The 27436-nt window shown below is 41.6% G+C and overlaps 1 protein-coding gene across 2 annotated transcripts in view; it reads left to right on the plus strand.

Annotated features, from left to right (window-relative positions):
- Window positions 1-25643, plus strand: part of CHGA (chromogranin A) — a 54207-nt gene extending 28564 nt beyond the window's left edge. For both annotated transcript variants that reach the window (XM_073638282.1, XM_073638281.1), the window contains exons 4-9: window positions 20111-20204; window positions 21175-21243; window positions 22036-22134; window positions 23181-23555; window positions 24515-24894; window positions 25099-25643. In XM_073638282.1, the coding sequence (XP_073494383.1) occupies window positions 20111-20204; window positions 21175-21243; window positions 22036-22134; window positions 23181-23555; window positions 24515-24894; window positions 25099-25182 (1101 nt within the window). In that variant the 3' untranslated portion in view covers window positions 25183-25643. The remainder of the gene's footprint in view (window positions 1-20110; window positions 20205-21174; window positions 21244-22035; window positions 22135-23180; window positions 23556-24514; window positions 24895-25098) is intronic.
- Window positions 25644-27436: the final 1793 nt, after the last annotated feature.

The raw sequence follows: 27436 nt of genomic DNA on the forward strand, positions 1-27436 counted from the left end.
GTCATCCTATATAATGTGATGTCGCTGTGCGCAGTATGTATGATCTCCTTCTATAGAGCAGTATGATGTCATCCTATATAATGTGATGGCGTTGTGCGCAGTATGTATGATTTCCTTCTATAAAGCGGTATGATGTCATCCTATATAATGTGATGGCGTTGTGCGCAGTATGTATGATCTCCTTCTATAGAGCGGTATGATGTCATCCTATATAATGTGATGGCGTTGTGCGCAGTATGTATGATCTCCTTCTATAGAGCAGTATGATGTCATCCTATATAATGTGATGGCGTTGTGCGCAGTATGTATGATTTCCTTCTATAGAGCGGTATGATGTCATCCTATATAATGTGATGGCGTTGTGCACAGTATGTATGATCTCCCTCTATAGAGCGGTATGATGTCATCCTATATAATGTGATGTCGTTGTGCGCAGTATGTATGATCTCCTTCTATAGAGCAGTATGATGTCATCCTATATAATGTGATGTCGTTGTGCACAGTATGTATGATCTCCTTCTATAGAGCGGTATGATGTCATCCTATATAATGTGATGTCGTTGTGCGCAGTATGTATGATCTCCTTCTATAGAGCAGTATAATGTCATCCTATATAATGTGATGTCGTTGTGCACAGTATGTATGATCTCCTTCTATAGAGCGGTATGATGTCATCCTATATAATGTGATGTCGTTGTGCGCAGTATGTATGATCTCCTTCTATAGAGCAGTATAATTTCATCCTATATAATGTGATGTCGCTGTGCGCAGTATGTATGATCTCCTTCTATAGAGCGGTATGATGTCATCCTATATAATGTGATGGCGTTGTGCACAGTATGTATGATCTCCTTCTATAGAGCAGTATAATGTCATCCTATATAATGTGATGTCGCTGTGCGCAGTATGTATGATCTCCTTCTATAGAGCAGTATAATGTCATCCTATATAATGTGATGGCGTTGTGCACAGTATGTATGATCTCCTTCTATAGAGCGGTATGATGTCATCCTATATAATGTGATGTCGCTGTGCGCAGTATGTATGATCTCCTTCTATAGAGCGGTATGATGTCATCCTATATAATGTGATGTCGCTGTGCGCAGTATGTATGATCTCCTTCTATAGAGCAGTATGATGTCATCCTATATAATGTGATGGCGTTGTGCGCAGTATGTATGATTTCCTTCTATAAAGCGGTATGATGTCATCCTATATAATGTGATGGCGTTGTGCATAGTATGTATGATCTCCCTCTATAGAGCGGTATGATGTCATCCTATATAATGTGATGGCGTTGTGCACAGTATGTATGATCTCCTTCTATAGAGCGGTATGATGTCATCCTATATAATGTGATGTCGTTGTGCGCAGTATGTATGATCTCCTTCTATAGAGCGGTATGATGTCATCCTATATAATGTGATGTCGTTGTGCACAGTATGTATGATCTCCTTCTATAGAGCGGTATGATGTCATCCTATATAATGTGATGTCGTTGTGCGCAGTATGTATGATCTCCTTCTATAGAGCAGTATGATGTCATCCTATATAATGTGATGTCGTTGTGCACAGTATGTATGATCTCCTTCTATAGAGCGGTATGATGTCATCCTATATAATGTGATGTCGTTGTGCACAGTATGTATGATCTCCTTCTATAGAGCGGTATGATGTCATCCTATATAATGTGATGTCGTTGTGCGCAGTATGTATGATCTCCTTCTATAGAGCAGTATAATGTCATCCTATATAATGTGATGTCGCTGTGCGCAGTATGTATGATCTCCTTCTATAGAGCGGTATGATGTCATCCTATATAATGTGATGTCGCTGTGCGCAGTATGTATCATCTCCTTCTATAGAGCGGTATGATGTCATCCTATATAATGTGATGTCGCTGTGCGCAGTATGTATGATCTCCTTCTATAGAGCAGTATGATGTCATCCTATATAATGTGATGGCGTTGTGCGCAGTATGTATGATTTCCTTCTATAGAGCGGTATGATGTCATCCTATATAATGTGATGTCGTTGTGCGCAGTATGTATGATCTCCTTCTATAGAGCGGTATGATGTCATCCTATATAATGTAATGTCGTTGTGCGCAGTATGTATGATCTCCTTCTATAGAGCAGTATAATGTCATCCTATATAATGTGATGTCGTTGTGCACAGTATGTATGATCTCCTTCTATAGAGCGGTATGATGTCATCCTATATAATGTGATGTCGTTGTGCGCAGTATGTATGATCTCCTTCTATAGAGCGGTATGATGTCATCCTATATAATGTGATGGCGTTGTGCGCAGTATGTATGATCTCCTTCTATAGAGCAGTATGATGTCATCCTATATAATGTGATGGCGTTGTGCGCAGTATGTATGATCTCCTTCTATAGAGCGGTATGATGTCATCCTATATAATGTGATGTCGTTGTGCACAGTATGTATGATCTCCTTCTATAGAGCAGTATGATGTCATCCTATATAATGTGATGTCGTTGTGCGCAGTATGTATGATCTCCTTCTATAGAGCGGTATGATGTCATCCTATATAATGTGATGTCGCTGTGCGCAGTATGTATGATCTCCTTCTATAGAGCAGTATGATGTCATCCTATATAATGTGATGGCGTTGTGCGCAGTATGTATGATCTCCTTCTATAGAGCGGTATGATGTCATCCTATATAATGTGATGTCGTTGTGCACAGTATGTATGATCTCCTTCTATAGAGCGGTATGATGTCATCCTATATAATGTGATGTCGTTGTGCGCAGTATGTATGATCTCCTTCTATAGAGCGGTATGATGTCATCCTATATAATGTGATGTCGCTGTGCGCAGTATGTATGATCTCCTTCTATAGAGCAGTATGATGTCATCCTATATAATGTGATGGCGTTGTGCGCAGTATGTATGATCTCCTTCTATAGAGCGGTATGATGTCATCCTATATAATGTGATGTCGTTGTGCGCAGTATGTATGATCTCCTTCTATAGAGCGGTATGATGTCATCCTATATAATGTGATGTCGCTGTGCGCAGTATGTATGATCTCCTTCTATAGAGCGGTATGATGTCATCCTATATAATGTGATGTCGTTGTGCGCAGTATGTATGATCTCCTTCTATAGAGCGGTATGATGTCATCCTATATAATGTGATGGCGTTGTGCGCAGTATGTATGATTTCCTTCTATAGAGCGGTATGATGTCATCCTATATAATGTGATGTCGTTGTGCGCAGTATGTATGATCTCCTTCTATAGAGCGGTATGATGTCATCCTATATAATGTGATGTCGTTGTGCGCAGTATGTATGATCTCCTTCTATAGAGCGGTATGATGTCATCCTATATAATGTGATGTCGTTGTGCACAGTATGTATGATCTCCTTCTATAGAGCGGTATGATGTCATCCTATATAATGTGATGTCGTTGTGCGCAGTATGTATGATCTCCTTCTATAGAGCGGTATGATGTCATCCTATATAATGTGATGTCGCTGTGCGCAGTATGTATGATCTCCTTCTATAGAGCGGTATGATGTCATCCTATATAATGTGATGTCGTTGTGCGCAGTATGTATGATCTCCTTCTATAGAGCGGTATGATGTCATCCTATATAATGTGATGGCGTTGTGCGCAGTATGTATGATTTCCTTCTATAGAGCGGTATGATGTCATCCTATATAATGTGATGTCGCTGTGCACAGTATGTATGATCTCCTTCTATAGAGCAGTATGATGTCATCCTATATAATGTGATGTCGTTGTGCACAGTATGTATGATCTCCTTCTACTTAGCGGTATGATGTCATCCTATATAATGTGATGTCGTTGTGCACAGTATGTATGATCTCCTTCTATAGAGCAGTATGATGTCATCCTATATAATGTGATGTCGTTGTGCACAGTATGTATGATCTCCTTCTATAGAGCGGTATGATGTCATCCTATATAATGTGATGTCGTTGTGCGCAGTATGTATGATCTCCTTCTATAGAGCGGTATGATGTCATCCTATATAATGTGATGTCGTTGTGCGCAGTATGTATGATCTCCTTCTATAGAGCAGTATGATGTCATCCTATATAATGTGATGTCGTTGTGCGCAGTATGTATGATCTCCTTCTATAGAGCAGTATGATGTCATCCTATATAATGTGATGGCGTTGTGCGCAGTATGTATGATCTCCTTCTATAGAGCAGTATGATGTCATCCTATATAATGTGATGGCGTTGTGCGCAGTATGTATGATCTCCTTCTATAGAGCAGTATGATGTCATCCTATATAATGTGATGGCGTTGTGCGCAGTATGTATGATCTCCTTCTATAGAGCAGTATGATGTCATACTATATAATGTGATGTCGTTGTGCACAGTATGTATGATCTCCTTCTATAGAGCAGTATGATGTCATCCTATATAATGTGATGTCGCTGTGCACAGTATGTATGATCTCCTTCTATAGAGCAGTATGATGTCATCCTATATAATGTGATGTCGTTGTGCACAGTATGTATGATCTCCTTCTATAGAGCAGTATGATGTCATCCTATATAATGTGATGTCGCTGTGCGCAGTATGTATGATCTCCTTCTATAGAGCAGTATGATGTCATCCTATATAATGTGATGTCGTTGTGCGCAGTATGTATGATCTCCTTCTATAGAGCGGTATGATGTCATCCTATATAATGTGATGGCGTTGTGCACAGTATGTATGATCTCCTTCTATAGAGCGGTATGATGTCATCCTATATAATGTGATGTCGTTGTGCGCAGTATGTATGATCTCCTTCTATAGAGCAGTATGATGTCATCCTATATAATGTGATGTCGTTGTGCACAGTATGTATGATCTCCTTCTATAGAGCAGTATGATGTCATCCTATATAATGTGATGTCGTTGTGCGCAGTATGTATGATCTTATATAGAGCAGTATGATGTCATCCTATATAATGTGATGTCGTTGTGCACAGTATGTATGATCTCCTTCTATAGAGCAGTATGATGTCATCCTATATAATGTGATGTCGTTGTGCGCAGTATGTATGATCTTATATAGAGCGGTATGATGTCATCCTATATAATGTGATGTCGTTGTGCGCAGTATGTATGATCTTATATAGAGCGGTATGATGTCATCCTATATAATGTGATGTCGTTGTGCGCAGTATGTATGATCTTATATAGAGCAGTATGATGTCATCCTATATAATGTGATGTCGTTGTGCGCAGTATGTATGATCTCCTTCTATAGAGCAGTATGATGTCATCCTATATAATGTGATGTCGCTGTGCACAGTATGTATGATCTCCTTCTATAGAGCAGTATGATGTCATCCTATATAATGTGATGTCGTTGTGCACAGTATGTATGATCTCCTTCTACTTAGCGGTATGATGTCATCCTATATAATGTGATGTCGTTGTGCACAGTATGTATGATCTCCTTCTATAGAGCAGTATGATGTCATCCTATATAATGTGATGTCGTTGTGCGCAGTATGTATGATCTTATATAGAGCGGTATGATGTCATCCTATATAATGTGATGTCGTTGTGCGCAGTATGTATGATCTTATATAGAGCAGTATGATGTCATCCTATATAATGTGATGTCGTTGTGCGCAGTATGTATGATCTCCTTCTATAGAGCAGTATGATGTCATCCTATATAATGTGATGTCGCTGTGCACAGTATGTATGATCTCCTTCTATAGAGCAGTATGATGTCATCCTATATAATGTGATGTCGTTGTGCACAGTATGTATGATCTCCTTCTATAGAGCGGTATGATGTCATCCTATATAATGTGATGTCGCTGTGCGCAGTATGTATGATCTCCTTCTATAGAGCAGTATGATGTCATCCTATATAATGTGATGTCGTTGTGCGCAGTATGTATGATCTCCTTCTATAGAGCGGTATGATGTCATCCTATATAATGTGATGGCGTTGTGCACAGTATGTATGATCTCCTTCTATAGAGCAGTATGATGTCATCCTATATAATGTGATGGCGTTGTGCACAGTATGTATGATCTCCTTCTATAGAGCAGTATGATGTCATCCTATATAATGTGATGTCGTTGTGCGCAGTATGTATGATCTCCTTCTATTGAGCGGTATGATGTCATCCTATATAATGTGATGGCGTTGTGCACAGTATGTATGATCTCCTTCTATAGAGCAGTATGATGTCATCCTATATAATGTGATGGCGTTGTGCACAGTATGTATGATCTCCTTCTATAGAGCAGTATGATGTCATCCTATATAATGTGATGTCGTTGTGCGCAGTATGTATGATCTCCTTCTATAGAGCGGTATGATGTCATCCTATATAATGTGATGGCGTTGTGCGCAGTATGTATGATCTCCTTCTATAGAGCGGTATGATGTCATCCTATATAATGTGATGGCGTTGTGCACAGTATGTATGATCTCCTTCTATAGAGCGGTATGATGTCATCCTATATAATGTGATGTCGTTGTGCGCAGTATGTATGATCTCCTTCTATAGAGCGGTATGATGTCATCCTATATAATGTGATGTCGTTGTGCACAGTATGTATGATCTCCTTCTATAGAGCAGTATGATGTCATCCTATATAATGTGATGTCGTTGTGCACAGTATGTATGATCTCCTTCTATAGAGCGGTATGATGTCATCCTATATAATGTGATGTCGTTGTGCGCAGTATGTATGATCTCCTTCTATAGAGCAGTATAATGTCATCCTATATAATGTGATGTCGCTGTGCGCAGTATGTATGATCTCCTTCTATAGAGCGGTATGATGTCATCCTATATAATGTGATGTCGCTGTGCGCAGTATGTATGATCTCCTTCTATAGAGCGGTATGATGTCATCCTATATAATGTGATGTCGCTGTGCGCAGTATGTATGATCTCCTTCTATAGAGCAGTATGATGTCATCCTATATAATGTGATGTCGCTGTGCGCAGTATGTATGATCTCCTTCTATAGAGCAGTATGATGTCATCCTATATAATGTGATGGCGTTGTGCGCAGTATGTATGATTTCCTTCTATAAAGCGGTATGATGTCATCCTATATAATGTGATGGCGTTGTGCATAGTATGTATGATCTCCCTCTATAGAGCGGTATGATGTCATCCTATATAATGTGATGGCGTTGTGCATAGTATGTATGATCTCCCTCTATAGAGCGGTATGATGTCATCCTATATAATGTGATGGCGTTGTGCACAGTATGTATGATCTCCTTCTATAGAGCGGTATGATGTCATCCTATATAATGTGATGTCGTTGTGCGCAGTATGTATGATCTCCTTCTATAGAGCGGTATGATGTCATCCTATATAATGTGATGTCGTTGTGCACAGTATGTATGATCTCCTTCTATAGAGCAGTATGATGTCATCCTATATAATGTGATGTCGTTGTGCACAGTATGTATGATCTCCTTCTATAGAGCGGTATGATGTCATCCTATATAATGTGATGTCGTTGTGCGCAGTATGTATGATCTCCTTCTATAGAGCAGTATGATGTCATCCTATATAATGTGATGGCGTTGTGCACAGTATGTATGATCTCCTTCTATAGAGCAGTATGATGTCATCCTATATAATGTGATGGCGTTGTGCGCAGTATGTATGATTTCCTTCTATAAAGCGGTATGATGTCATCCTATATAATGTGATGGCGTTGTGCATAGTATGTATGATCTCCCTCTATAGAGCGGTATGATGTCATCCTATATAATGTGATGGCGTTGTGCACAGTATGTATGATCTCCTTCTATAGAGCAGTATGATGTCATCCTATATAATGTGATGTCGTTGTGCGCAGTATGTATGATCTCCTTCTATAGAGCGGTATGATGTCATCCTATATAATGTGATGGCGTTGTGCACAGTATGTATGATCTCCTTCTATAGAGCGGTATGATGTCATCCTATATAATGTGATGTCGTTGTGCGCAGTATGTATGATCTCCTTCTATAGAGCGGTATGATGTCATCCTATATAATGTGATGTCGTTGTGCACAGTATGTATGATCTCCTTCTATAGAGCGGTATGATGTCATCCTATATAATGTGATGTCGTTGTGCGCAGTATGTATGATCTCCTTCTATAGAGCAGTATGATGTCATCCTATATAATGTGATGTCGTTGTGCACAGTATGTATGATCTCCTTCTATAGAGCGGTATGATGTCATCCTATATAATGTGATGTCGTTGTGCACAGTATGTATGATCTCCTTCTATAGAGCGGTATGATGTCATCCTATATAATGTGATGTCGTTGTGCGCAGTATGTATGATCTCCTTCTATAGAGCAGTATAATGTCATCCTATATAATGTGATGTCGCTGTGCGCAGTATGTATGATCTCCTTCTATAGAGCGGTATGATGTCATCCTATATAATGTGATGTCGCTGTGCGCAGTATGTATCATCTCCTTCTATAGAGCGGTATGATGTCATCCTATATAATGTGATGTCGCTGTGCGCAGTATGTATGATCTCCTTCTATAGAGCAGTATGATGTCATCCTATATAATGTGATGGCGCTGTGCACAGTATGTATGATCTCCTTCTATAGAGCAGTATGATGTCATCCTATATAATGTGATGGCGTTGTGCGCAGTATGTATGATTTCCTTCTATAAAGCGGTATGATGTCATCCTATATAATGTGATGGCGTTGTGCGCAGTATGTATGATCTCCTTCTATAGAGCGGTATGATGTCATCCTATATAATGTGATGGCGTTGTGCGCAGTATGTATGATCTCCTTCTATAGAGCAGTATGATGTCATCCTATATAATGTGATGGCGTTGTGCGCAGTATGTATGATTTCCTTCTATAGAGCGGTATGATGTCATCCTATATAATGTGATGGCGTTGTGCACAGTATGTATGATCTCCCTCTATAGAGCAGTATGATGTCATCCTATATAATGTGATGTCGTTGTGCACAGTATGTATGATCTCCTTCTATAGAGCGGTATGATGTCATCCTATATAATGTGATGTCGTTGTGCGCAGTATGTATGATCTCCTTCTATAGAGCAGTATGATGTCATCCTATATAATGTGATGGCGTTGTGCATAGTATGTATGATCTCCCTCTATAGAGCGGTATGATGTCATCCTATATAATGTGATGGCGTTGTGCACAGTATGTATGATCTCCTTCTATAGAGCGGTATGATGTCATCCTATATAATGTGATGTCGTTGTGCGCAGTATGTATGATCTCCTTCTATAGAGCGGTATGATGTCATCCTATATAATGTGATGTCGTTGTGCACAGTATGTATGATCTCCTTCTATAGAGCAGTATGATGTCATCCTATATAATGTGATGTCGTTGTGCACAGTATGTATGATCTCCTTCTATAGAGCGGTATGATGTCATCCTATATAATGTGATGTCGTTGTGCGCAGTATGTATGATCTCCTTCTATAGAGCAGTATAATGTCATCCTATATAATGTGATGTCGTTGTGCACAGTATGTATGATCTCCTTCTATAGAGCGGTATGATGTCATCCTATATAATGTGATGTCGTTGTGCGCAGTATGTATGATCTCCTTCTATAGAGCAGTATAATGTCATCCTATATAATGTGATGTCGCTGTGCGCAGTATGTATGATCTCCTTCTATAGAGCAGTATAATGTCATCCTATATAATGTGATGGCGTTGTGCACAGTATGTATGATCTCCTTCTATAGAGCGGTATGATGTCATCCTATATAATGTGATGTCGCTGTGCGCAGTATGTATGATCTCCTTCTATAGAGCGGTATGATGTCATCCTATATAATGTGATGTCGCTGTGCGCAGTATGTATGATCTCCTTCTATAGAGCGGTATGATGTCATCCTATATAATGTGATGTCGCTGTGCGCAGTATGTATCATCTCCTTCTATAGAGCGGTATGATGTCATCCTATATAATGTGATGTCGCTGTGCGCAGTATGTATGATCTCCTTCTATAGAGCAGTATGATGTCATCCTATATAATGTGATGGCGTTGTGCGCAGTATGTATGATTTCCTTCTATAGAGCGGTATGATGTCATCCTATATAATGTGATGTCGTTGTGCGCAGTATGTATGATCTCCTTCTATAGAGCGGTATGATGTCATCCTATATAATGTAATGTCGTTGTGCGCAGTATGTATGATCTCCTTCTATAGAGCAGTATAATGTCATCCTATATAATGTGATGTCGTTGTGCACAGTATGTATGATCTCCTTCTATAGAGCTGTATGATGTCATCCTATATAATGTGATGTCGTTGTGCGCAGTATGTATGATCTCCTTCTATAGAGCGGTATGATGTCATCCTATATAATGTGATGGCGTTGTGCGCAGTATGTATGATCTCCTTCTATAGAGCAGTATGATGTCATCCTATATAATGTGATGGCGTTGTGCGCAGTATGTATGATCTCCTTCTATAGAGCGGTATGATGTCATCCTATATAATGTGATGTCGTTGTGCACAGTATGTATGATCTCCTTCTATAGAGCAGTATGATGTCATCCTATATAATGTGATGTCGTTGTGCGCAGTATGTATGATCTCCTTCTATAGAGCTGTATGATGTCATCCTATATAATGTGATGTCGTTGTGCACAGTATGTATGATCTCCTTCTATAGAGCGGTATGATGTCATCCTATATAATGTGATGTCGCTGTGCGCAGTATGTATGATCTCCTTCTATAGAGCAGTATGATGTCATCCTATATAATGTGATGTCGTTGTGCGCAGTATGTATGATCTCCTTCTATAGAGCAGTATGATGTCATCCTATATAATGTGATGGCGTTGTGCGCAGTATGTATGATCTCCTTCTATAGAGCAGTATGATGTCATCCTATATAATGTGATGGCGTTGTGCGCAGTATGTATGATCTCCTTCTATAGAGCGGTATGATGTCATCCTATATAATGTGATGTCGTTGTGCGCAGTATGTATGATCTCCTTCTATAGAGCGGTATGATGTCATCCTATATAATGTGATGTCGCTGTGCGCAGTATGTATGATCTCCTTCTATAGAGCAGTATGATGTCATCCTATATAATGTGATGGAGTTGTGCGCAGTATGTATGATCTCCTTCTATAGAGCGGTATGATGTCATCCTATATAATGTGATGGCGTTGTGCGCAGTATGTATGATCTCCTTCTATAGAGCTGTATGATGTCATCCTATATAATGTGATGGCGTTGTGCACAGTATGTATGATCTCCTTCTATAGAGCTGTATGATGTCATCCTATATAATGTGATGTCGTTGTGCGCAGTATGTATGATCTCCTTCTATAGAGCGGTATGATGTCATCCTATATAATGTGATGGCGTTGTGCACAGTATGTATGATCTCCTTCTATAGAGCGGTATGATGTCATCCTATATAATGTGATGTCGTTGTGCGCAGTATGTATGATCTCCTTCTATAGAGCGGTATGATGTCATCCTATATAATGTGATGTCGCTGTGCGCAGTATGTATGATCTCCTTCTATAGAGCAGTATGATGTCATCCTATATAATGTGATGGCGTTGTGCGCAGTATGTATGATCTCCTTCTATAGAGCGGTATGATGTCATCCTATATAATGTGATGTCGTTGTGCGCAGTATGTATGATCTCCTTCTATAGAGCGGTATGATGTCATCCTATATAATGTGATGTCGCTGTGCGCAGTATGTATGATCTCCTTCTATAGAGCGGTATGATGTCATCCTATATAATGTGATGTCGTTGTGCGCAGTATGTATGATCTCCTTCTATAGAGCGGTATGATGTCATCCTATATAATGTGATGTCGTTGTGCGCAGTATGTATGATCTCCTTCTATAGAGCGGTATGATGTCATCCTATATAATGTGATGTCGTTGTGCACAGTATGTATGATCTCCTTCTATAGAGCGGTATGATGTCATCCTATATAATGTGATGTCGTTGTGCGCAGTATGTATGATCTCCTTCTATAGAGCGGTATGATGTCATCCTATATAATGTGATGTCGTTGTGCGCAGTATGTATGATCTCCTTCTATAGAGCAGTATGATGTCATCCTATATAATGTGATGTCGTTGTGCGCAGTATGTATGATCTCCTTCTATAGAGCAGTATGATGTCATCCTATATAATGTGATGGCGTTGTGCGCAGTATGTATGATCTCCTTCTATAGAGCAGTATGATGTCATACTATATAATGTGATGTCGTTGTGCACAGTATGTATGATCTCCTTCTATAGAGCAGTATGATGTCATCCTATATAATGTGATGTCGCTGTGCACAGTATGTATGATCTCCTTCTATAGAGCAGTATGATGTCATCCTATATAATGTGATGTCGTTGTGCACAGTATGTATGATCTCCTTCTATAGAGCAGTATGATGTCATCCTATATAATGTGATGTCGCTGTGCGCAGTATGTATGATCTCCTTCTATAGAGCAGTATGATGTCATCCTATATAATGTGATGTCGTTGTGCGCAGTATGTATGATCTCCTTCTATAGAGCGGTATGATGTCATCCTATATAATGTGATGGCGTTGTGCACAGTATGTATGATCTCCTTCTATAGAGCGGTATGATGTCATCCTATATAATGTGATGTCGTTGTGCGCAGTATGTATGATCTCCTTCTATAGAGCAGTATGATGTCATCCTATATAATGTGATGTCGTTGTGCACAGTATGTATGATCTCCTTCTATAGAGCAGTATGATGTCATCCTATATAATGTGATGTCGTTGTGCGCAGTATGTATGATCTTATATAGAGCAGTATGATGTCATCCTATATAATGTGATGTCGTTGTGCACAGTATGTATGATCTCCTTCTATAGAGCAGTATGATGTCATCCTATATAATGTGATGTCGTTGTGCGCAGTATGTATGATCTTATATAGAGCGGTATGATGTCATCCTATATAATGTGATGTCGTTGTGCGCAGTATGTATGATCTTATATAGAGCAGTATGATGTCATCCTATATAATGTGATGTCGTTGTGCACAGTATGTATGATCTCCTTCTATAGAGCAGTATGATGTCATCCTATATAATGTGATGTCGTTGTGCGCAGTATGTATGATCTTATATAGAGCAGTATGATGTCATCCTATATAATGTGATGTCGTTGTGCACAGTATGTATGATCTCCTTCTATAGAGCAGTATGATGTCATCCTATATAATGTGATGTCGTTGTGCGCAGTATGTATGATCTTATATAGAGCGGTATGATGTCATCCTATATAATGTAATGTCGTTGTGCGCAGTATGTATGATCTCCTTCTATAGAGCAGTATAATGTCATCCTATATAATGTGATGTCGTTGTGCACAGTATGTATGATCTCCTTCTATAGAGCTGTATGATGTCATCCTATATAATGTGATGTCGTTGTGCGCAGTATGTATGATCTCCTTCTATAGAGCGGTATGATGTCATCCTATATAATGTGATGGCGTTGTGCGCAGTATGTATGATCTCCTTCTATAGAGCAGTATGATGTCATCCTATATAATGTGATGGCGTTGTGCGCAGTATGTATGATCTCCTTCTATAGAGCGGTATGATGTCATCCTATATAATGTGATGTCGTTGTGCACAGTATGTATGATCTCCTTCTATAGAGCAGTATGATGTCATCCTATATAATGTGATGTCGTTGTGCGCAGTATGTATGATCTCCTTCTATAGAGCTGTATGATGTCATCCTATATAATGTGATGTCGTTGTGCACAGTATGTATGATCTCCTTCTATAGAGCGGTATGATGTCATCCTATATAATGTGATGTCGCTGTGCGCAGTATGTATGATCTCCTTCTATAGAGCAGTATGATGTCATCCTATATAATGTGATGTCGTTGTGCGCAGTATGTATGATCTCCTTCTATAGAGCAGTATGATGTCATCCTATATAATGTGATGGCGTTGTGCGCAGTATGTATGATCTCCTTCTATAGAGCAGTATGATGTCATCCTATATAATGTGATGGCGTTGTGCGCAGTATGTATGATCTCCTTCTATAGAGCGGTATGATGTCATCCTATATAATGTGATGTCGTTGTGCGCAGTATGTATGATCTCCTTCTATAGAGCGGTATGATGTCATCCTATATAATGTGATGTCGCTGTGCGCAGTATGTATGATCTCCTTCTATAGAGCAGTATGATGTCATCCTATATAATGTGATGGAGTTGTGCGCAGTATGTATGATCTCCTTCTATAGAGCGGTATGATGTCATCCTATATAATGTGATGGCGTTGTGCGCAGTATGTATGATCTCCTTCTATAGAGCTGTATGATGTCATCCTATATAATGTGATGGCGTTGTGCACAGTATGTATGATCTCCTTCTATAGAGCTGTATGATGTCATCCTATATAATGTGATGTCGTTGTGCGCAGTATGTATGATCTCCTTCTATAGAGCGGTATGATGTCATCCTATATAATGTGATGGCGTTGTGCACAGTATGTATGATCTCCTTCTATAGAGCGGTATGATGTCATCCTATATAATGTGATGTCGTTGTGCGCAGTATGTATGATCTCCTTCTATAGAGCGGTATGATGTCATCCTATATAATGTGATGTCGCTGTGCGCAGTATGTATGATCTCCTTCTATAGAGCAGTATGATGTCATCCTATATAATGTGATGGCGTTGTGCGCAGTATGTATGATCTCCTTCTATAGAGCGGTATGATGTCATCCTATATAATGTGATGTCGTTGTGCGCAGTATGTATGATCTCCTTCTATAGAGCGGTATGATGTCATCCTATATAATGTGATGTCGCTGTGCGCAGTATGTATGATCTCCTTCTATAGAGCGGTATGATGTCATCCTATATAATGTGATGTCGTTGTGCGCAGTATGTATGATCTCCTTCTATAGAGCGGTATGATGTCATCCTATATAATGTGATGTCGTTGTGCGCAGTATGTATGATCTCCTTCTATAGAGCGGTATGATGTCATCCTATATAATGTGATGTCGTTGTGCACAGTATGTATGATCTCCTTCTATAGAGCGGTATGATGTCATCCTATATAATGTGATGTCGTTGTGCGCAGTATGTATGATCTCCTTCTATAGAGCGGTATGATGTCATCCTATATAATGTGATGTCGTTGTGCGCAGTATGTATGATCTCCTTCTATAGAGCAGTATGATGTCATCCTATATAATGTGATGTCGTTGTGCGCAGTATGTATGATCTCCTTCTATAGAGCAGTATGATGTCATCCTATATAATGTGATGGCGTTGTGCGCAGTATGTATGATCTCCTTCTATAGAGCAGTATGATGTCATACTATATAATGTGATGTCGTTGTGCACAGTATGTATGATCTCCTTCTATAGAGCAGTATGATGTCATCCTATATAATGTGATGTCGCTGTGCACAGTATGTATGATCTCCTTCTATAGAGCAGTATGATGTCATCCTATATAATGTGATGTCGTTGTGCACAGTATGTATGATCTCCTTCTATAGAGCAGTATGATGTCATCCTATATAATGTGATGTCGCTGTGCGCAGTATGTATGATCTCCTTCTATAGAGCAGTATGATGTCATCCTATATAATGTGATGTCGTTGTGCGCAGTATGTATGATCTCCTTCTATAGAGCGGTATGATGTCATCCTATATAATGTGATGGCGTTGTGCACAGTATGTATGATCTCCTTCTATAGAGCGGTATGATGTCATCCTATATAATGTGATGTCGTTGTGCGCAGTATGTATGATCTCCTTCTATAGAGCAGTATGATGTCATCCTATATAATGTGATGTCGTTGTGCACAGTATGTATGATCTCCTTCTATAGAGCAGTATGATGTCATCCTATATAATGTGATGTCGTTGTGCGCAGTATGTATGATCTTATATAGAGCAGTATGATGTCATCCTATATAATGTGATGTCGTTGTGCACAGTATGTATGATCTCCTTCTATAGAGCAGTATGATGTCATCCTATATAATGTGATGTCGTTGTGCGCAGTATGTATGATCTTATATAGAGCGGTATGATGTCATCCTATATAATGTGATGTCGTTGTGCGCAGTATGTATGATCTTATATAGAGCAGTATGATGTCATCCTATATAATGTGATGTCGTTGTGCGCAGTATGTATGATCTCCTTCTATAGAGCAGTATGATGTCATCCTATATAATGTGATGTCGCTGTGCACAGTATGTATGATCTCCTTCTATAGAGCAGTATGATGTCATCCTATATAATGTGATGTCGTTGTGCACAGTATGTATGATCTCCTTCTACTTAGCGGTATGATGTCATCCTATATAATGTGATGTCGTTGTGCACAGTATGTATGATCTCCTTCTATAGAGCAGTATGATGTCATCCTATATAATGTGATGTCGTTGTGCGCAGTATGTATGATCTTATATAGAGCGGTATGATGTCATCCTATATAATGTGATGTCGTTGTGCGCAGTATGTATGATCTTATATAGAGCAGTATGATGTCATCCTATATAATGTGATGTCGTTGTGCGCAGTATGTATGATCTCCTTCTATAGAGCAGTATGATGTCATCCTATATAATGTGATGTCGCTGTGCACAGTATGTATGATTTCCTTCTATAGAGCAGTATGATGTCATCCTATATAATGTGATGTCGTTGTGCACAGTATGTATGATCTCCTTCTATAGAGCGGTATGATGTCATCCTATATAATGTGATGTCGCTGTGCGCAGTATGTATGATCTCCTTCTATAGAGCAGTATGATGTCATCCTATATAATGTGATGTCGTTGTGCGCAGTATGTATGATCTCCTTCTATAGAGCAGTATGATGTCATCCTATATAATGTGATGGCGTTGTGCACAGTATGTATGATCTCCTTCTATAGAGCAGTATGATGTCATCCTATATAATGTGATGTCGTTGTGCACAGTATGTATGATCTCCTTCTATAGAGCGGTATGATGTCATCCTATATAATGTGATGTCGCTGTGCACAGTATGTATGATCTCCTTCTATAGAGCGGTATGATGTCATCCTATATAATGTGATGTCGTTGTGCACAGTATGTATGATCTCCTTCTATAGAGCGGTATGATGTCATCCTATATAATGTGATGTCGTTGTGCGCAGTATGTATGATCTCCTTCTATAGAGCAGTATGATGTCATCCTATATAATATGATGTCGTTGTGCGCAGTATGTATGATCTCCTTCTATAGAGCGGTATGATGTCATCCTATATAATATGATGTCGCTGTGCACAGTATGTATGATCTCCTTCTATAGAGCAGTATGATGTCATCCTATATAATGTGATGTCGTTGTGCGCAGTATGTATGATTTCCTTCTATAGAGCGGTATGATGTCATCCTATATAATGTGATGGCGTTGTGCGCAGTATGTATGATCTCCTTCTATAGAGCAGTATGATGTCATCCTATATAATGTGATGGCGTTGTGCGCAGTATGTATGATCTCCTTCTATAGAGCGGTATGATGTCATCCTATATAATGTGATGTCGTTGTGCGCAGTATGTATGATCTCCTTCTATAGAGCAGTATGATGTCATCCTATATAATGTGATGTCGTTGTGCGCAGTATGTATGATCTCCTTCTATAGAGCAGTATGATGTCATCCTATATAATGTGATGTCGTTGTGCGCAGTATGTATGATCTCCTTCTATAGAGCGGTATGATGTCATCCTATATAATGTGATGTCGTTGTGCGCAGTATGTATGATCTCCTTCTATAGAGCAGTATGATGTCATCCTATATAATGTGATGGCGTTGTGCGCAGTATGTATGATCTCCTTCTATAGAGCGGTATGATGTCATCCTATATAATGTGATGTCGTTGTGCACAGTATGTATGATCTCCTTCTATAGAGCGGTATGATGTCATCCTATATAATGTGATGTCGTTGTGCACAGTATGTATGATCTCCTTCTATAGAGCAGTATGATGTCATCCTATATAATGTGATGTCGCTGTGCACAGTATGTATGATCTCCTTCTATAGAGCAGTATGATGTCATCCTATATAATGTGATGTCATTGTGCGCAGTATGTATGATCTCCTTCTATAGAGCAGTATGATGTCATCCTATATAATGTGATGGCGTTGTGCGCAGTATGTATGATCTCCTTCTATAGAGCGGTATGATGTCATCCTATATAATGTGATGTCGTTGTGCACAGTATGTATGATCTCCTTCTATAGAGCGGTATGATGTCATCCTATATAATGTGATGCCGTTGTAACCAGCTGGGTGATACCCCTGCCGGTCTTTCATGCCATATAGTGTTAGGTTAGCGGATGGGTCCCGGTGCCCTCTGCAGCAGATTAGCTGGGATGAGATATCGGGGGCAGGGATGTCTCTGCAATGGCTGCTGGTTCTGGAACAGTCTGTTAATAAATGGCTGAGATTAGGCCCTGATTCCACTGGAGGCCGCGGCTCGGATCTCTTCTGCTTCAGCACCAGGTTTAGCTCCTGGTAATCATATAACTGGCAGATCCATCCTGCCACATAACGCAGCATCACATTGTGCATTTCACCAGAGCGGAGCAGATTATACACAGATCACATCTTCCACAATACGACAAGGTTCATACCCAGGGGACGTAGACATGGAAGAGCCGCTAACTGTACAATGTGCATCTTATTACGCTCCTGCATTATTATAACAGGAGCGGCTGATATCTGTTGCTGTAGTGGATGCAGGAACACATGGGCCTTTACGCCTAGTAGGGATCTAGAGGTTCTTTTGCCCTATATGAAGAGACCAATACTATTAAAGACCCAAGAAAGTTGGTGGCCCTTTTGGAGATTTATCATTGTGGTCCACAAGCTACTGAAGGCTCACGGTACTGGAGATATGATCTACAGGGGGTAGGAAGGTTTCTCTACTTCACTCATCTATTGAAGAGCTCTACAGTATTCAGCCTGAAATGACTGATAACAGAAAGCAGTAGACTGTAGGTTTTTGTATATGGGTAACAATAATTCAGCACCATGGGGACAATAGTAGGGAGCAGACATCTGCAGCTTGTCCGAAAACTGAGGACATAAACGGCTGAGCAAGAGGAAAAGAGCGGAGGGAGAGGATTACACCACGTCTTCTAATGCAGTGTTCACAATCGTGCAGCTTCAGAGCTGAAATCTGTGTCTACCCAGCACTTGTTCTACTGATTTGCATTCTGGATCTGTTCCTATTTAGGAAAATTAAACTACCTCCAGCATTACAGAAGCGCAGCCAGTCTATCCACAAGCTTGCTGACTGTTTCCTATAAGACTGACACGTGTCAGTGACTGGTGGGAAACCTGTTCTTATCTCAAGCCGTCTTGTCAGCTTTATTGAAGGGTTTTCTTTCTTGCCGGCGCAGTGTGAGACATTTGACATCTTTGCAAAGGTTTCCCTCTAAATCATTCATTGACGGCTGTGATGAATTATTGACTGACTCTATTCTTAGCGGAGATTTCACAACAGTAATTAAGGAACAGTTAAGGATTAAGAGGCTGCAGTGAGGGGTAGATCCTGTAGAACTACAAGTGACACAATATCATGGCTGTGACGAGCTCTGCTGGAACTGGTCCGTGACCTGCGCTCCCCAGCAGAGCGACACAAATCCGCCAGATAGAAGAAACTTCTGCAGCTTTTCTAGATCTTCCTATTCTTCACAGTCATCATCTTTCTTCTCGCTCACTGTCATCATCTTTCTTCTCGCTCACTGTCATCATCTTTCTTCTCGCTCACTGTCATCATCTTTCTTCTCGCTCACTGTCATCATCTTTCTTCTCGCTCACTGACTCTTCTGTTCTCACAGTAAAAAATTGTGCTATAAAGTGAGAAATATCAGTCTGGACACAATTGTATCCAACCATCCGGACTGCTTTGTATGTGCAGCACTGAGGATTGTGGAAACTGGATACATTGTAACAAACCCTCAGCGGTTTCCATTTTCTTCTCCGCTCCTTGCAGTGATATTACGTCCCTCAGCAGTCGCTGCTCATTGTTTTTGCCTCTTTCCAGGTGATGAAATGCATCGTAGAAGTGATTTCTGACACTTTGTCCAAACCTAACCCTGTTCCCACCAGTGAGGACTGTCTGGAGACCCTCCGAGGAGGTGAGTTAATCACGGCAGGGATTAAAACCATTTTGGAATAGGGATCTCTTACACATTTTGCAGTTTTCTTCTCAGCTGATTTATGGCCAGAGACTAAATAAATGCAGGATTAATAAGCAGGAAACCGATAAAGATATAAACGTACATGTTAGACATCAAAAATGAGCTCGCTGACTGGTTCTCAGTCACACCAGCGCTTCTGTGCATTCAGCAGCTGCTAGTGAGTCATGTGATCAGCCTCCTCCAATAGAAGAGCAGCTTTCCCCATGTAAAGAGTTTCACCATTGGAGGCGGCTGACGGGCGAGTTAAGTCAACTGAGAACCTGTCGGCAAGCTCGGGCCGATGTCTAACAGGTAAGTTTATATCTTTTTATTTATTTTCTGCACATTCAACTTTAATTTAGTCTGTGGTCATAAATCAGCTGAGAAAACTGTGAAAAAATGTGTAAGGGATCAAAATTCCCCCAAAAAATGCTTTTTAGTTCAAAATACATGCATTTAGGTTATAAAAATTAAAGGGGGTCTTTGGACATCTTTTTAGGAAAGTCACCCCCATACTGATAGTATGAGCTAAACACACAGACGCTCTATAATCTTCATTTTCTTATCAGTTCTGCAAAAATCTGAAGACCCCGATTAATGGGTAACTGATCTCTGGCGGGGACATTATCTGTCAGCTTCAGCTATATACTCCAGTCCCGGCTCTGGCACATTTCTCTTGCAACTTACTGCACTTTTGAGGGTTAAATTGTGATGAATTTGTCAGGTCTGCTCTGGTCCACCTCCCCCCAGCTGACAATCCAGTCCGAGGGTCCCACATATAGTGCCCCCTCCCATGTATATATTATACTACAGAACACGCCCCGGCCCGCATCCATGTGCTGATGAATATTCTGCTCCTGGAAAGCTCTTGAAGGTAAATGGTCTTCACGGATCCGGATCCTCAGTTTTCACGTGTGATTTATTCTAGATGAAAGGATCATCTCCATCCTGCGGCACCAGAACCTGCTCAAGGAGCTGCAGGAACTCGCGGCTCAAGGTGAGGAGAGCACCGGTGAAGATCTCTGCTTGCTGTCAGTAATGGTGGATATATCTATTATCAGTCTATCCAAAGCCGGTGTAAAGGGCTCTCGTTTCTGATGATATACAGTCTGCAGGGGATCAAGAATAATAATTTATATAGCGCCAACACATTCCGCAGCACAATACAAGTAGAATGGTTTCTCTCACTGACAACCAGCAGAGATCGTATCTTAGTATTTTTATGTGTCAGAAAAAAAAAGTCATTCATTGTATTGGTTTGGTGTAATCCAATTTTCACAGGACGGGTAGTAAATGATATAATGGGCAGACGTGTGCACGATGGCAGAGAATATTTAGGCCTTTTTCCACATCTGTGATATAATCTCGGGGTTCGCGCTGATCCCGGTTTTCTCCACCCTCAGTAGCTGAGAAGACACGAGGGCACTCGCCATAGCGATGAAGGTGTTATTAAATAGGAAAAGTCTCCGTCAGCTCCATCCCCAGATGTAACTACTCCCCGAGGAATACAACTCTCATCATTATGTACACCATAGTGATCTCTGCAGCCGTATGATCAGACATGAGCCGCACACCTTCAGCCCCAGCTCATCATCTGTATAACGAGAGAGGTTGTCAGAGTCGCCCTATTACGGAGACGCCCGGACTCCCTTCCCGGCTGCAGTGTTCTTCCTACGTTCATCCCAAACTACAGTCCGTTGCTAAGTTTAATCTGAAGGATAATGTAACTCGTTCTGTACAGTCCGGTTTTTAAATCACCAAATTTCCCATTTACATGTCACGTCCTCAGGAGCGACGGAGAGACTCAAGAAGCAGAAAAAGAACGGCGGTTTCATGGAGGAGCTATCCGGCATCCTTGAGAAGCAGAGTAATAAGCCCCTGCCATCCGGTGAGTGTCGCGGTGACTCTGACCTCCTCCTCACAGCCTTGAGGTTCTCCACAGTCCAGAATCCTCCGTTCATGTGATACTGCCCCGATCTGCTCCGCGCCATGCACTCTCACAGCACATGATAAGCAGAGGGTTCATCAACCACCTAGAGATTGTGCCCAGAATGTCCAATATATTCCCAGCATTCAGCGATGGCAGCTGGAGGGAGGAGAGGGGCTTATTCTCGATGCGGAGGTTTCTATAGTACAAATATTCCTGAGGCTTCAGCTGACAATCTGCGGTGACTTTATAGAAGTCATTTCAGTTAAATAACACAAGTTCTAGATACTTCGTTATTTTTCCTCTTGTCGCATCCAAAATTAAATGAGTCACTACTGGTAGCGAAGATAATCATAACCATCACACCTAAGGTGTCCAAAACCTCTCTGTTTCCAAGAACGCCAAGTGAAAGTCTGTAAATCGGTTTTGGATGTGAAAAGAGCAGAGAACGAAAGTAAAAAACAGAAGAAAGTAAAAAAAAAAAAAAAAAAAAAAAGTTAGAAAAGTGTCAAATATCACAAAATAAAATTATGATTTTTTTTTGGGCCGAATTCTTCTAAAATAGTAAAGGAATATTTAGCAAAATCAAAAGTTATTTATTTTTCAGCTTTAACAGTTTTGGAATTTGTAACATTTATTTTTTTGTAACTTTTTCAAAAAGTTCTGCTAAAAATCACTTCTGGTGGAGAAGGACCTGGGGCACATTTGCACTCAAACACCTCAACTTTTTAAAAGTTTCCAAATGATGAATCAGCTCCAAAAATTCTAGAAAACCAAAATCTCACCATCAATGACAAACTAAATAACAAAAATAAATAGGCAGACCTATAAAGTCTATTTTATATATGAATTAAGAGTAAATGAAAACAACAAAATGTAGCCAGAAAAAAGGCAGATATGCAATAATGAGGCTAGTAATGGATTTTTAATTGCAGTGTAAAATACTGTAAAAGGTAGTATTTTAAAAAATAAATTGGATAAAAACTTTATCTCCTCTAATGATGCAGTAAAGTCCCAAGTTCCTGCTCTTCTGGAAAATTCTCCAGCAAGAGATGAAGAGAAGAGACAATCCGAGGAAGAAGAGCGCAAAAGAAGCTCCGAGCGTCCAGAGGAAGACGACAGTGCTGAAGAGCTGGATAGCAATGAGATCAGTAAGAGGGAAGAGACCTCCGAGGATGAAGAGATCGATAACCGCATCACAGACGAGATCAATGAGATGGAGCTCCCCAAAGACAACCAAGAGGACGCCAGCGAGGGGCGTGCGTCTGACGAGAGGGAAACCGTGACCAAGAAAGATCAAGAGGCCGACGAGAAGGAAGAGCACCACAAGCAAGACAGCAACGAGACCGACGATGAGGAGGACGAGACCCAGCGGGAGGACAGTGAGTACAGACTGGAAACCCTCATCCTCCTCTGCTCATTGTGTAATAGATCTGTATATGATAAAGAACGGCGTCCAGTCCTGTGCAAATCCAACAGAATGATTGCATTACACCATTTAGAATGATTTTTTCCTATTCATTAATCTATAATAAAACCGGCAGGCTTCAGTCATAGGAAGGCGCTCAATTCTTTCCAGTTTGCATTTTCTCCAACCGTATCGGCTTGAGAACCATCAGGACCAGTTTAATAGAATCGATTCATGTTTTCTTCGATCATTTCTAAGATTTGTTTGGATCTTGAGGCAATTCTTATTTATTCAGTAAGGCTTTTGTGCGTTTTATACACCGGTCTTTTCCAGTTAATTTTGCAACATTTTTGTGCAGTGCCCTAATGGAGTCCAAAAGTAATGTTCACCTGTAGCAAGAAGGAGGGAAAAACACTCCAAGGTCCTGGGGTAAAACTGCACCAAAATGTTTCAACATTGAGAAGCGAAATAATGCAGCAGGTGAAAACCTCAGGATGAACACCATGGCCACGCTGTGAAACTGGGAAAAAAAAAAGATTCAGCAGAACAAGCGTAACTAAAACTGGAAGCCAAGCTAAGTTTAATATCTGTTCCCATCGCATGAGTTAAATGCAGAAAATTCACAGCATTTTACCGAGCCAACAGCGAGCATGAGATTTTACATAACTGCAACAAAATTATCTGCAGCATATATTGCTCTGATGTCTACAATGCTTAGGCAGGATAAATTTGCAGCTCCAGAGGAGACTGTTCACACCTCAGCTGGGTGCTCACATAGTTGCCCTACATCAGACCAGATGTCTCCAAAAATAGGGTGCAGCTAAGCAGGTTCTGGACCCACAAGACATGACCCCATGCCGTTTACCTCCAGCCTGCTGTTCAGGTTTGGATGTGACAAGCTTATACTCCAGTTTTCCACCTTTCTTCTTGCAGACTCCATGAGGATTCCTGAAGACTCCAAATCTGAAGCCGGCAAGGAAACCATAGAAGAAGCAGAAACAACCGACTGCACCGAGGAAAACTCCCAGAGTGACGACGACACTTCATCTAAAGATCTAGGAGACTCTAAACGATGGAACAAGATGGACGAGCTGGCCAAAGAGCTACGAGCTAAGAAGTGTGCCGCCAGACGAAGCGAGGATGACCCCGACGTGTCGATGAAAATTCCACCCAAAGAGCCTAAAGATGATCCAAGCAGCCAGGGGGCTGAAGACCAAACACAATGGCAGCGATCCCATGAGGACAGTGCGGAGACCGAGGCTCCAATGCTAAAGAGGGCGGAGGAAGAGGGCAGCGCCAACAGGAAGACTGAGGTTAGTGCCGGGGTATCATTCATTATCAGCTTATCTGATGGTGGAGCCATCGGCTGTTGGACCCGATATTATGGCCTATGGCCGGAATAGGTTATAAATTCTAGATGCCCTGCCTTCCTCAGCCACAATACTCTGCAGCATATATACTCTGTGTGCACACACCTTAACAGTTCTTTTTTATTTTGTGCTATTGTTTCTGCACAGGAACAAGAACTGGAGAGTTTAGCAGCCATCGAGGCAGAGCTGGAAAATGTTGCCCACAAGCTGCATGATCTGAGGAGGGGATAAAAACTAAGAAACAAAAAGAAAAAAAAAGTTGCAAAAAATAAAATTTTGCCATTGCACCTTCTATGTTTTTCGGCTTAACCCCATGAATGCTGGAAACAATTCATGGCAATCTCCTGCGGCAACCATGGGGTTAAACGTTCTGTAGTTCTATCACTGTCCTGTAGTAAAGCTGGTACGGCTGCCACAAATTATTTTTGGAGAATGGAGAAGTGCGCTCACCAGCTCCATGGCGGCAGCAGCGGCGTGCGTGTGAGAGGCTGCGGTGTCTGTACTCATCCTGCAGTATTTCCAATGTTCTCAGCTCTTTACTGTCACTTCTCAATCTTTTTGTTAGATGAACATATTGCAATAACTTGTTACTTTTTGATTACAATCTGGGGGCGAAGATTTGTCCTGTACGAAAAAAATATGAAAAAAAAAAAATATCTTACAGGGAAATAAAATGGTGGATTTTTCCTTTACGTCTTCATTTCTTTATTTAGAGGGCAGATTCTCAGCACTCATCTACAGACCAAATCTATATGCTGTAAATGACAAATTATTGAGTAATTGTAGAGTAAAGCCACCAATAGGGGGAGTTCCCTGTATACAGAGATACATTGTAATGCACACGCCCGGACTGACTGGCGTGTGCTTGTTTATGTAGTGATTCCACTGTGCCATGAACCGGAGAGTGCCTGGAGGGGCGTAACTAAGTATCTGCCCGATCCGACCAAGGTCGCACGACGGCATACGACGCCAGTGCACCAGGGAGGAAACGAGCAGAGGAACCAGGGTCTACTCCAGGTCAGACTCCGGACACGGCTGTTGACCCACACCGGGGAATATAGGGACAGGCAGACTAGAGCGCAGGCTGGGTAGGGTCCAGTACAGACTGGGAGACAAATTCGAAACCGCAGACGCGGTGGACAGGGCCGAGCAAAGCGAAACCGCGGTGGACAGGGCCGAGCAAAGCGAAACCGCAGACGCGGTGGACAGGGCTGAGCAAAGCGAAACCGCAGACGCGGTGGACAGGGCCGAGCAAAGCGAAAACCGCAGACGCGGTGGACAGGGCCGAGCAAAGCGAAAACCGCAGACGCGGTGGACAGGGCCGAGCAAAGCAAAACCGCAGACGCGGTGGACAGGGCCGAGCAAAGCGAAAACCGCAGACGCGGTGGACAGGGCCGAGCAAAGCGAAAACCGCAGACGCGGTGGACAGGGCCGAGCAAAGCGAAAACCGCAGACGCGGTGGACAGGGCCGAGCAAAGCGAAAACCGCAGACGCGGTGGACAGGGCCGAGCAAAGCGAAACCGCAGACGCGGTGGACAGGGCCGAGCAAAGCGAAAACCGCAGACGCGGTGGACAGAGCTGGGCAAAGCGAAAACCGCAGACGCGGTGGACAGAGCTGAGCAAAGCGAAAACCGCAGACGCGGAAGGAACAGGGCTCTGTTCACACGGAACAGACTAGAAGGGAAAGGCAGAACCAGATACCCACAGGGTACTTGCAGAGAAGTAGCGAGTGGACCACAAACTCACAAACGGAAGTACAGTGACAACGAGCAGGAGTTAGGTACGAGTACAGACTCTGCAGAAAAAGGAAAGGAACGGACGTAGAGAAAAAACAGGTAAAAGATAGGAGAGAGTTCAGACTGGAACTGAGTGTACGGAAGAGACCGACACTGCAGCGGGATACAGGAGCGGGTCTGGGAATACGGCCCCCAGAGAGGCGGGACGAACAGGCAAGGAGCGTGTTCAGACTGGCCTGGAAATACAGCCTCCAGGAAGGCGGAACGAACAGGCAAGGAACGAGTACAGACTGCAGGTTAAGGTACACAGATAGGACACAGTACAGACATGGGAACAGATACTGCAAGACAGGTAACATAGACAGGACCTGGCATGTCAGAGACAAAAGCCAACTGACAGGGCAAGATGCTCAGGCCTCAGTTAATTAGGGCAGCTGGTTTAAATACCAGGTGATAGACAGCAATAGGCTGAGGACGCACAAGGGGTGTGACCCACAGCAGGTACAAAAAGCAGGAAGTGATCGGGCGCCGCCCTTAAGCAGCAGAAACAGACACAAACAGACAGCATGGAGGGAAGCCAGAGAGACACCCCGGACAGGAGATCAAGTGCGCGCTCTTGCACAGTGGGAGATGGACCACTATGCAAGGACGCCGCCAGGTATGTTACAGTACCCCCCCCCCCTTACGCCCCCTCTTCTTCAGGCCTGCCAGAATGTTCCGCAGGGAATTCGAGGGCCAATCCTTTACTT

Source organism: Phyllobates terribilis, unplaced genomic scaffold (assembly GCF_046119375.1).
Source record: "Phyllobates terribilis strain yellow unplaced genomic scaffold, ASM4611937v1 Scaffold_7__3_contigs__length_470593459, whole genome shotgun sequence".
Classification (NCBI taxonomy): Eukaryota; Metazoa; Chordata; class Amphibia; order Anura; family Dendrobatidae; genus Phyllobates; species Phyllobates terribilis.